We start from the raw sequence: 12325 nt of genomic DNA, 5'->3' as shown, positions 1-12325 counted from the left end.
TTGGACTAGATCCACATTGGAGTTCAAGAGTGTTTCATAAGCAACAAAAAAAAAATCTTAAAAAAAAGTTGTATTTTTTTTATTCTGTTTAATTTCCATTCACAATGAAATGTGCACATTTATAGTTTTGGGATCAAGTGATAAAAACCTACTGTTTTTGTAAGATTTCTAAAACTGATCATGGAGCCCAAACCATAATGCCTATAGATTTGAAATTTGGTGGTATGGTAGAACTATTGGCCATTACTTTGCCGCACAAGGACTCAGCCCAAACAGCCAAGTGGGGGCACTATAATGAAGATAAATGCGTTTTAGGTTGTACATTTTGAACTGTGTATCTCCTGAACCGTATATCACTGGAACCATGATCTCTAAATGCTCTAAATCCTTGAGTCAAGACAAACCAAACGTATATCCTAAATGTAATTTCTGTTCTTTGTGGGTGTGGCCCAGTTTGCTCAAAAGTCTACAACCTCGAAATGCAAGATTTTCATAAAATGACAGATGGACAATAGATGGGGCTACAACAGTGATAAATTTGAGTGGTCAGATCTCTACTCTAATTGTCCTGAAATAACAGATTGTCTGAGAAATGCTTTATAATAAAAACAAATTCTTAAAGTTCCAGCCCTGATAATTTCAGTGTAGCTTTCATTCCTTTGCAAACTCATTTATATTTCTGTTAACGAAAATACTTCCGCTATGTTTATTTAGTTTCTCTCTTTGTAATTGTTTACATAAACAATAATAACCTTGTTTTCAAAATGTTATCTAACATCTCTCACTTTTCCTCTCGCTTCCTTACACCTCCCAGCCCCGAGTTCCTTTACGATGTGTTTGCACTTTTTTCCCTCCTCCTACACTTCCTCTGTTAGCCCTGTACACCTCACACACTTTTCCTCTATTTATCATGAGTTGTTAATCCTCACCATGGTTTTCCTGAGCCTGTCATTTCCTTATCCATTTTTAGCAAAAGTGATAATATAATGCCGCCACACTACAACTTTCCTCTCTGCTCTCTTTCTGTCTATCACCCTCCTCCATCCCACTCTCTGTCTCTTCTGACTCATACTCTTCCTGTCTGTGTCTGCAGTAAGCTGGATGCCTTAATCTATGATGCAGCCGTGTTGAACTACATGGCTCGTAAAGATGAAGGCTGCAAAGTAATGACCATCGGCTCAGGGAAAGTATTCGCCACAACTGGTTACGGCATCGCCCTGATCAAGAACTCCCGCTGGAAGCGACCATTGGACCTGGCCTTACTGCAGCTGGTGGGCGATGGTGAGGGTCTGAAGGTTCTGCAGTATCAAAGTGCTAAAATTGAAGGAATTGTATATTAGTGCATTTATGCTGTTGGGACGTAGGAGATTAAAGTCTCCTTTTTTTATGCATGTTTAACAAGACTTCATTAGCCTGTACTGCTAGCTTCAAGCCATCTTCCCAGCCATTTTGTTGTAATCCAGTTTCCTTAACATGACGCAATATGTATCTGTTGTCTGCTAGGTGACATTTGTCTTTGTGCTAGCAGGCTGTTTACTGATTTAAAGGAGGTGATAGCAACCTATTGATGCATAAAAGAGATGTATCATGTATCAAAGATTCAGTCTTGGGAATGACAGAAGTTGTGTGTGTGTGTGTGTGTGTGTGTGTGTGTGTGTGTGTGTGTGTGTGTGTGTGTGTGTGTGTGTGTGTGTGTGTGTGTGTGTGTGTGTGTGTGTGTGTGTGTGTGTGTGTGTGTGTGTGTGTGTGTGTGTGTGTGTGTGTGTGTGTGTGTGTGTGTGTGTGTGTGAGAAATGGAGAAAGAAAGTCTGCTCTGTTCCAAAACCTATGAGCTGCTTGATGCAGGATTGTGGGTCATTAAGCTGTGTATTTAAAGACCCCATGTGGTGAAAATCAAGTTTTTAATGTTGTTTATATGTCTATATGGTGTTTTTAATGTGCTTTAAGACAAACCATGTGCAAATTCATAAGTCAACACCATTGCAGTATTTTCTGCAGTGAACCAAAGACAGTCTCAAAAACGCTGGTGTTTCTGACGTCACAAACTACCCTGTAACCAATCACGTCAACGTGTGATCGTCAACGAGTTGATCTCTGAGCTGGTGTGAGTGAGTGGAGCCAAGGGTGTAGAGTTACATTCAAGCTATTTTAAAGGACAAGTTCGGTATTTTACACTTAAAGCCCTGTTTACAGATCGTTTCTGATGAAATAGAACGGTTAAGATACAATTTTGGACAAATGCTGCTGTCCCGAGAATTTTAGGTTTCTTTCGCTTTCCCCCCCACCAGTAGACTGGGTGTATAGGTGCACTCGAACACTCCTTCCTAAAACACATTAAACTTTCGTTTACAAAGACGTGAAACTCACCGAGTGGTCAGGGGTGTTCACTGATATGCTCACACAAAAATCGCTGCAAAATACGTTTCTATTTCATCAGAAACGATCTGTAAACAGGGCTTTAAGTGTAAAATACCGAACTTGTCCTTTAAGGCATGAAGGCATATTTTTTTATTCCAAACTAGTCAGTTAGACAGTTCCATAATGGTTAGGAAAACTACACAGGCAGTTGCCTGTGTTCGCAGCAGGTAGCTAGTCATCTCACTAGGTTTTGGAACCAAGCAATTGTGTGAGATGTGTGTGTTGAGTGACTGTCCATTATCACACACCATAGAGGATTAGCTGTTATGGATTTGCAATGTCAGAGTGGAACGCATCTGATTCAAATGTGCTTGTCCAAGTACTAATTCTTTAATTGTCATTTATACACCATCCTCCCTGCCTTCTCCCAACACACACATACACAAACACATAAATGTACTAGCTATCTCACACAGTGTTTTGTTTCAACTGGATGGTTTGTTTGATTGCTGTTTAAATCCTCTTTGGCTTTTGGTGTGTCAGAGAGAGAGAGAATGAAAGAATGTGTGTGTACGCCAGGTTCCCACAGTGCGATTGTCACACTGGTGCCAGGTTCTATTAGCTAACACCACAATTTAACAGCTGAGAAGCTTAACAAGTGAAATGAACAGTGACTTTTTTTTATCCATTTGGTTGGTGGTTGTTCTGGTGGGTGTTTATCTGATGTTATTTTCTGAATTCTGTCCTCGTTTTATATTTAAAATGTTAAAAACCATTGTGGTTTTCTGGGGATAATGAGTATATATACTGTATATTCAAATATTTTAATCTTATTGATTTAATGAATTTCTGCTGTAATGACCGCTCTTATCACTCTTCTTTTTCAAAATGCTTCATTGGACAATCATGAAAGAAAATGTCAGTGCTGTTGCTAAAGGTTGCCTTTTAAAGGTTGCCTTTTCTACTTAAGCATATTTGTTGATGGCATACTGTATCAACACAAAATAACGTACAATTCTTAACTGATGAAATTGTGCCAACCCATGAAATTAGCTCTGAAGCTTAAACATGTGGGAAGTTACTATGGAGGTACTGAATATTTTTTTTGCTGTACAACAGCTTCAACTATAATTTGTACTTTTATGTTTCTTTTGAGCCTTTAAAAGCCCCAGGAAACCACTTGTCCATCTGCAGCCTTTTCATTTCTTTTAAACTGCAGGTAACCTTATTGGTCAGTACCACGCAAAAGCACTTCTTACCTACTAAAAGCGTTTTGTTATTTTATCTCTGGGCCAGCAGCTTTCTTTGCTGTGGTCGTCTAGAATAGGAGTCCTTTTACCTACTAACAATTTCAGAGGACTTATTACAGTGGTCAGAGATGCCTCTGCGGTTCCGATCTGTTTATAAAAGTGTTGACCTTTAAGGCTGATCCAAGAGCAATGTTTGTTTTAGCATGATAGTGGTTTGGGTCAGGACGGGATCAGAGGTGGCTGCACAGGGAACAGTGTTGGAGGTCACACAAATGGCACAGACTGGCTGTCTGCCTGAGCTTAAAGACCTTGCTAAAGCATTAGCTGTTAAAATGTGCCCACTTAATCGTGCCAACCCTGAGTTCCATTGCCAAACAGAAGCTGTTATGGCAAGAGCAAAGGTGTGAAAGTATGTCTACATGTGTTAGAATGTGCTATGCGCACATTTGTACTGAATGTGTGGGTGTGTATTTGTAACTTAGCGTGCATCTATAAAGCTGTGCAAGTGTGTGAATGGTGTCTCTGTGTTTATAATATAGCTGTGTGTGTGTATATGTATGTTCTCAGTATGACACACCTGCTAAGTTTGGCTGTGGTCAGTGAAGTGGTTTGCCAGAGCCACTGGCAGGAGTCAGAAGGAGGTGAATGGACAGTGTCAACAGAGTGAGGCAGTGCTCGGATCCAAGCTGGGCTCGTGCTGTTATCTGTTCAAGTCCCATGTGGGATTCAGCTTGCGCTTCCTCGTCCTGCTTGACTGCATTTTCTTTTGTGAAATGTTTTATGTGATGTGTCTGCGGCATCTCATCTACATTGTGATTAATGCCCGCAGGTTACGCTTGCTGGATAGTTTGTTTTGATAGCGTAAGAGACAGATGCCATAATTCAAACTCTGTGAGAACAACGCAACTGTCATTTACAGTGTGATGGGTGATGATGTACTTTTATTATGTTACACAGCACTATTTTGAGATGGCCCATACTGAGATAACGTGGTGCAGTTGGCCAGTTCTCATCAAAGCAGTTAATGCTGCAGTACATGCCTCGGTCTAGTAAGGATTGCAGTAATTCACAAGCTCGTCTTTCTGTAGATAAAAGGTGAGATTCTGATTTTCTCTTGAGTTTGCAGCAGGCCTGACCATCTTCCAGCACAATTAAATGATTATGATCTCACCCTTTCACCGTTCGGTCTCCCTCTCTGTCCTCTTGTTTTTCTGCCCTCTGCCTATCACTCTGTTGCTCCTTCTTTATTTTCTTTTCCCTTTCCTGTTCCATCTTTCACAACCAAATATGTACATCCACATGTACTGTTTTCCCTGTCGCAATCTGTCTTCATCCCTCTTTTTATGTTAACTTTATCCTCTCTGAATAGAAAAGGTGCTTCTGCTATTTGTCATAATGACAAAGTCACTCTCATCTTCTTTTCCACATGCCTTTTACTTATTTCTTCACATCCTCTCATTTCCCAAGATACAATGCCGCATTGAAAAGACAAAGAACTTTGGTCTCCTTCCTTTTTTATCTTCTCATTTACCCTCTGAGGAAAAGAGGATATGGGTAGATCATTATGCAGGACCTAGCCTTTGCTAGCCTACAGGCCTCTTGCTCTCTTCCTCTTCCTTTCACTCTTTCAAAATTAACAAAAACTTACCCATTTGATCAGCTTCTAAACAGAACTTCACATTAATGTTCCCATTTACCCACAGTGACCTGTTCACTTGACCTCTGACCTGTAATGTTTTCAGTATAAAACTCTACAGATCTCAAAATAGCACCTGACTTAGGTTCACAACAGATGTACACACATTTATTATTAGCATCTGCTTCCTGCTACAGCAAGCATGTGGGAAAGGCAACTCAATGCCATATTGCATTCATACATGTTTTATTGATACAGCTGTGCCAAGTAGTTGTATCACTTATTAAATGAGAAAATGAGTTTTTTTAATGCCTTGTATTTCTCTCCCCTCTCCACTCAGATGAGATTGAGATGCTAGAGCGTCTCTGGCTCTCAGGGATCTGTCATAATGATAAAATTGAAGTGATGAGCTCCAAACTAGACATAGACAACATGGCCGGTGTTTTCTACATGCTGCTGGTGGCCATGGGCCTAAGTCTGCTGGTCTTCGCCTGGGAACACCTGGTTTACTGGAGGCTGCGGCACTGCATGAACAAAATGGGCCAGTCTGGCAAACTGGACTTCCTACTCGCCTTCAGCAGGGTGAGAGAGAGTGTGAAGTGAGAGTGTAAAGTGAAAGAGTGAGTGATTATTAGTCACTGGATGAAAGACATATGGAAGAGTTTGAGTAGAAGAAAGATGGTAACATGGACATGCCTGTGGTATTACAGATGGGGTGAGAGTGATGCAATGAAAGCTGATTTGCCCTTATTATCAAAATGTGACTTAACAATTTATTGTACTCTTAGGGAATGTATAGCTGCTGCAGTTTTGAAGATGAAACTGCACAAGGTGGGGTTAAAGTCACAGTTCCTGGCCACCATCACACTGCCATGATTCCTGCTTCTTCCTCACATGTGGTCACTTCAGCTGTATCCAATCCAGCCATTGCCATGGTGCAGCAGCAGCAACCACAACAGCCTCAACCTCCTCAGTCTTACAAAACACCTCTTCCTGGTTCCCCTCCAACAATTGTTCATTCTGGAGCAGCCCTGGGTCCTGCAAATACTCAACTTATAGGAGCTCCGCTCCCATGCACTACTTTCTTACCCCGGCCAGATCGCAGACTGGCGGTTGTGGACCGCTGGAGACTACCCAAAACCGCTAGTGCCACCACCTCCATGGGTGTGAGAGGAGCCCTAGCAGAAACAGGGCCCTTACCCCAAAAGGTGGCACCTACCTGGGCAAGTGGTGGAGGTACGGGTAGTGGTCTAGATGGATATAAGCGCTACTATGGACCTATTGATCCGGAGGGACTTGGGACATGTCTGGAACAACAGACAGGTTCTCAAACTCCAAAAACTGTCCCCAGAGCCCACCAACAACCCCCACCAACTAGTGTGGCTTTCTATCAGGAGAAGGGCATGGACCATGGCATGGGGAAGAAGGTGGGAGTGGGTACTGGTGGAGGGGGTCAGGGTAGAGGGGTTAAATCTCTGGGAACTCCAAGGCTTCCTCCTAAAAGCCAGGCCCCAGCCCCGCTGACACCTAACCCCCCGCTGCAGCACCCCTCTCCCCCTCTCCCTTCATCCTTCTGGAGGAAGCGGCGACCAAAAAAGCCCAAAGAACCTGGTGGCCCACTGTATGAAAATATCCTGCCACTGGGCCGGAGAGGTGGAGGCAGGGAAGCGAGTCGAAGACCGAGACCCTCTCCTCCTCTCCCCATCCCTGTGCCAGTCACACATTCCCCATCCTACACTCCTCCATCACCGTCTCCCTCACTCCCCTACACCTCCACATCATCCTCCTCATCCACCACCAGCTCCTCAACCACATCTTCAGCCACATCCTCACGTTCCACCTCTCCTTCATCCACTTCCACAGCATCATCTCGCAGCACCCGAGATAGAGAAGGTGAGGAAGAGGATGAGGAGGATTTGGATGAGCTGACTGAAGAGTCTAGTCTTCTGCAGGGCCACAACAGAACTAGGGACAGAGAACGGTCTATCCTTTCCCCTAGATCTCTCACTCATGGACCTCCTCCTCCTATACCCCCACGTAAACCGTGGGGCACCTTTGGAGACAGGGAGCATAAGAAGGACAGAGAAAGAGAGAGGGGTGGCAGTCAGCTAGCACAGCTCCAGGAATGGTGGGCAGGGTGGGCAGAGAGAGAGAGGGACAGAGAGAGGAGTAGTGGAGCCCAGGGAGACACAGAAAGGAAAAGAGAGAAGAAACGTAGGAAAGAGAGAGACAAAGAGAAAAAGAAAAAGAGGAAGAAAAACAAAAAACGGAAAAAGAGGGAGGAGCGTGAAAGGGAAAGAGAAAGAGAAAGGAAGCGTCGCAAGGTGAAAAAGAAGAAAAAGAAGGCAATGAAAACAAAAAAAAAGAAGAAAGTGTCTTCCGGTAAGCGGTCAGAGCCAGAGGAGGGTGATGTTGAGGCAGAGAGACATGGAGAGGGGGATGGGGATGGGGATAGAGAAGGAGAGTACTCATCATTTTCCACTCAATACCGCAGCGCATTTGTGGACAAAGGCAGTCTTTCAGCTTGGGAGGGAGAGAGAGAACGAGGGAGGAGAGATGGAGGTGAGGACGAGGGGGACGATAGAGAGGACGAGAGTGGGGGGGGTAGAGGAAGGGAGAGAAGACCCAAAAGCTCCCATTCACAACATCGACCATCCAGTAAACGCTATCCCAACCTCAACAAACTCCCCTCTTCAGTCAAATTCTGGGTCAGTGGAGGAGAAGCAGGTGGCACTGAGGCCTCCGGACCCTCCCCTCCCTCCTCTTTACATACGCTCCTCTCCTCGTCCAAGAGACGGAGGAGTAGTGGGGTAGAGAGAGAGGCAGAAGGGAGAGTAGGAGAGCGCAAGCCACTGCTTCTCCACTATGAAAGGGGGCGAGTTAACACAAGAGAAGGCCTGTCCCTCCATGAGTGGGACTCTGAGGACGAGGAGGAGGAAGGGGAAGAAGAAGAGAGAGAGAGAGAACGAGAGAGGGAGAGAATAGAGGAGAGAGTGCAGCGTGCAGGGAGAGGAGCAGTGTCTGAGTCAGAGAGGGACAGAATAAGAGCAGAGGAAAGCTTTTCTGATGAGGGGTCCTCAGGAGAGTTTGGCCGTTTTGAGAGGTACTGGGAAGGAACTGGTGTAGGTGGAGCCAGCGGAATTGGGGGTGGGGGCTGGTTTTTTGGAACATACCCTGCTCGAGAGAAAGGTGGAAGTGTCAACAGTAGAGATGATTCCATTTTGGGTCGGGCTGAAGGGTGGGGTGTGGCAGGTGATTTCTGGGCTTCAGGTCCAGGGATTGGATGGGGTTCTGGGGGAGGCAGTGGAGGGCTGGGTTCACAGTGGCCACCCCCTCCCACCTCCCTTCCACCACCGCGACGCTATTGGTCAGTGGACAAATTACAGATGAAGGGTGAGAAGCGTAGTCGCAGTGGGCCAAAAAGCAAAGGTCAGAGGTCTCGGGATAGAATGCAAGATGCAGCATCATGTACGTGTACACAGTATGGGCACGGTAGGCCCCACATACACCACAAACACAGCAGTGCTCAGTCCCATAGTCAGGAGGATCTGCTTCCTCACTGCCACAGCTTCAGTGGAAGCTCTCGGCCCAAAGCACCCCCTAATCCTGACAAATCCAAATCCGGAAGCCAGTCCAACCTAAGTTCCCAGCAAGCCCAGCTCTCAGAACACATACCCCAGGCATCACCCTCCTCACCTCAGCCACTCCTACCCTCATTATCTGTACCTTCTGCTCCCAACTCCCTACCCATGCCCATTCCTCCACCTCCATCCTCTGCATCCATGTCCCCTCCGCCTGTGCTTTCCCCTGGGGCTGCTTCCGGCTCCTCCCAAGCAGCCACCGCCAGTGCTAAGCTTCAGTACCAGAGACTTCGGTCTGTGCCCCAGCCAAGACGATTCTACTCCCCACACCTGCCACTCAAAGCCAAGAGCTTATGCTCACGCCGTGGTTCTGCCCATTTCTCCAGCCTAGAGAGTGAAGTATGACACGGGGCTTCGCTGCTGCGCGTGTGTGTGAGCTCTACTGTGAAGCGCAGCTGGAGTGTGATGCACATACATGCGCCGCACCAAGACGAGGAAAACGTCCACGACAGTGACCAGAGTAGCAAAGATACAGCAGTCAAAGCAGGGAAAGGCGCAACAAATTATGCCGCGGTCACAATGGATACTCCAGCCGTGCTCCGTCTCCGGTCTGAGCTGAGTATTATGATGTCCTCTGTGCTCCTCTCCTCCAATGAGAACAGTGGATAGCAAATGTCTGGGATCTTTCTGTGAGTAATGATGTCATGTTTACACATATACACTCCCTCAAACAAGGAAAAGACATTTTTGGATCGTCCACATACAACATGTGACAGACAACAAATACTGCTGTGGCTGAAACTGGCTATTCAGTTTATTTACAGATGACTAAAAATTAATATATATTCAATCTGAATGCAGTCTTGGAGAGCCTCAGATGATCAGCATCAACCCACTGACTGAAAAATTGTCTCCATGGCAACCTGATGCTCATAGATACAGAAATACCCTTTTTTCTTTGTTTTCTTTTTCTTTCTTTTTTTGACACTTGCAACAGTGATGTTATGGCATCAGTACCTGTTTGGCTTCCTCTTTTAAGGCCATGCGGGAAAATTATTAATTGAAATTTGACCTCAAATTAAACAAAGAGTAAACTGTCACTCTTTCTGTGTTTCTGATTCAAAGATAATCAGAATCTACATGGAGCCATTTCACTCATCAGAACTCTTGTTGTCCTATCAGAACTCCAATGCCATGGTGTCACTTTGACATCAAATAGGGATGACTTTATGTTCTAAAGAGACAGACTTCAAAAGATAAACAATAAGAACACAAACAAAACAAAAATGTAGCAATTTTTTCTGTATATTTTTTTTTTTCCTTTCAGGTTTCCTTTTCTTTAATGCTGTTTATTGCTCTCACTGTGGTCGTATTTTAACAAAAGGGTAAACCAGCTGTGTCTGATGTTAAATAGTGGGATTGTACATGTGAAGGCAATTTTTAATGAGTTATTTCTTTTGATAACACAATTTTCAAATTGTCACAACTAGATCCACGGCACTGCCCAATGTGATGGTCCTTTCTTTGCATACAAGCAATACTTGTCTTTCATCATTTGATGATGGGTTGCAATATTTATGATTGGCACTAGATGGCTACATAATATTAAAAACCGTATGTTAACAATTATAAATGGTGGACCAAGAGTGGATCATGCTTGTTTTGTTCCTTAATCATTAGGTTTCGAACCGACAGCTTGCTGTGTTTCTAGGATGGTTAAGGGCAATGTTTAAAAAAGCTGAGGCTGTCATTGTCACTGATTGTGCATTATCAAGTCAAGCCTACTTCCAGTGCAGAGTTGCATATAATAAAGCACAAGTTGCTGGCTCTTGTCAGTGCAAATGTTAACATATGATAATGAAGAGTCAAGGACAAACATTTCTTATCGATTTTTAACCAAAAGTATCCTACACCATTTATTTTGGCTAGAGTATTGATGTCAATCATACAGAGATTCGGTTTCTGAATACCTATTTGACGTCAGGCACCGCTCATTTGCCCGTGTTGTAGTTGAATGTAGCTTTGAAATGATTTAGCAAAAAGTAGACATGCGGTAGATTTTGTAGCATTCTGGATACAGATACTCATCACAAGAAGTGACAATTACACTTTTATTCTGGGGGGCATAGAGGGCTTGTACATGTCGTCACAGATCAACAGATTTGATTGCCCTTTATTTGATATAAGTGATGTTTGTCTCCCTTTCATATCTTGTTCATTTAAACAAGACCCCCTGGGGAAGGTTTGTCATCAACTACAATAAAATTTAGGGCTTTTTCACATTTTAAAGACCCACCTGTCATCGCATGAGTCAAGAAATAACAAGCTCAGGTATTGAATTGCGTGTTGTGTAATTTGAATCACACACAGCCACTTAATCCCCTCGGTCAGCGTTTCTTCCAATGCCGGGAATACGGGTGCGTCAGCAGAAAGTCCACCGCACCCGGCATGGAAGGGGGAGGGGCAGGAAGATGGATGTAGAATGATTGAATTAATATAGTGTGCTATGAGTACACTTGATCTGTCATTGACCCTTACTGAGTTAGAAGGCGCTAACACAGAATTCTGTGACTGCATGTACAGAACAGACTTATAATTCCCATGTAGCTTTTTTCTTGAGAACAAAAAAGAAATATTATCTCTATATACTATGTTTTTGAGAATGTATCATGTTATACTGTGAATTGACATAGATATTTTATTGCCCATTGTATTCAGTTTTCATTGCCATCATATAATTTATCTATACAAAATATATATATATGTACAAATAAATATATACATATATATACAGACAGGTATATATATATATAATGAGTTAAGTTTGATATACTTGGAGGAAGTGGTAGAAATAGTTTTAAATGTTTTAGCTTTGTAGCAATTCTAGACTCTGGAGACATTTTTGAATTTTGATTCCTCCTATATGACTGTGAAAACATTAGTGCCTGTGAAGAAGAAAAAAAAAACAAGTCTAATATCCTTTCACCCATCCATCCATCCATCCTTCTGTCCATCTTTTTTTATTTATAGCAGATCTTCACAATTACTCTAATACTACCTAAATAGCTTTCATATCATTTGTGTTTTAGCTCTTTGCCCTCATCGCTGTGTCTGTCCTTTTGATATTCTGCCATTCCAACTGTCCATCTAGCCAGTTAGTATTCCATCCATCCATTCAGCCACCCATCAGTCCATCAGTCTAATAATAACTACTGATTTCTTCTTATTTTGTAGTTTTCTTAAAATCTTTTTTCCACAACACCATTGATTAGGCAACTTAAACAATGTACCTCTGGCATTTTCCTTTTTTAGATATTTTTAATCTCTGTTTATCCCTCTGTATGTTCTCTCAGTTAGCAAAAAACAAATCAAGAAAAAAAAAAAAAACAGAGACCAGTAGCTACTGTGTTCCTGCTCCTATCAATTGATTATTGAAGATAATGATCAATTAAAGTTATGATGTAATTGATAAATGACTGAAGAGTTGTACCTGATGACCA

At 43.2% G+C, this 12325-nt stretch overlaps 1 protein-coding gene across 1 annotated transcript in view; it reads left to right on the top strand.

The window, feature by feature from the left end:
- The window catches only part of grin2db (glutamate receptor, ionotropic, N-methyl D-aspartate 2D, b), a 72621-nt gene extending 61516 nt beyond the window's left edge, over positions 1-11105 (top strand). Inside the window, exons 13-15 of the mRNA XM_081388154.1 lie at positions 1094-1281; positions 5585-5826; positions 6033-11105. Of these exons, the coding sequence (XP_081244280.1) occupies positions 1094-1281; positions 5585-5826; positions 6033-9230 (3628 nt within the window). The 3' untranslated portion in view covers positions 9231-11105. The remainder of the gene's footprint in view (positions 1-1093; positions 1282-5584; positions 5827-6032) is intronic.
- Positions 11106-12325: the final 1220 nt, after the last annotated feature.

The sequence above is a fragment of the Scardinius erythrophthalmus genome, assembly GCF_964197995.2.
Source record: "Scardinius erythrophthalmus genome assembly, chromosome: 16".
Taxonomy (NCBI): Eukaryota; Metazoa; Chordata; class Actinopteri; order Cypriniformes; family Leuciscidae; genus Scardinius; species Scardinius erythrophthalmus.
The sequence above is the reverse complement of the archived record's forward strand: the minus strand, read 5'-3'. Positions and strand labels throughout refer to the sequence as shown.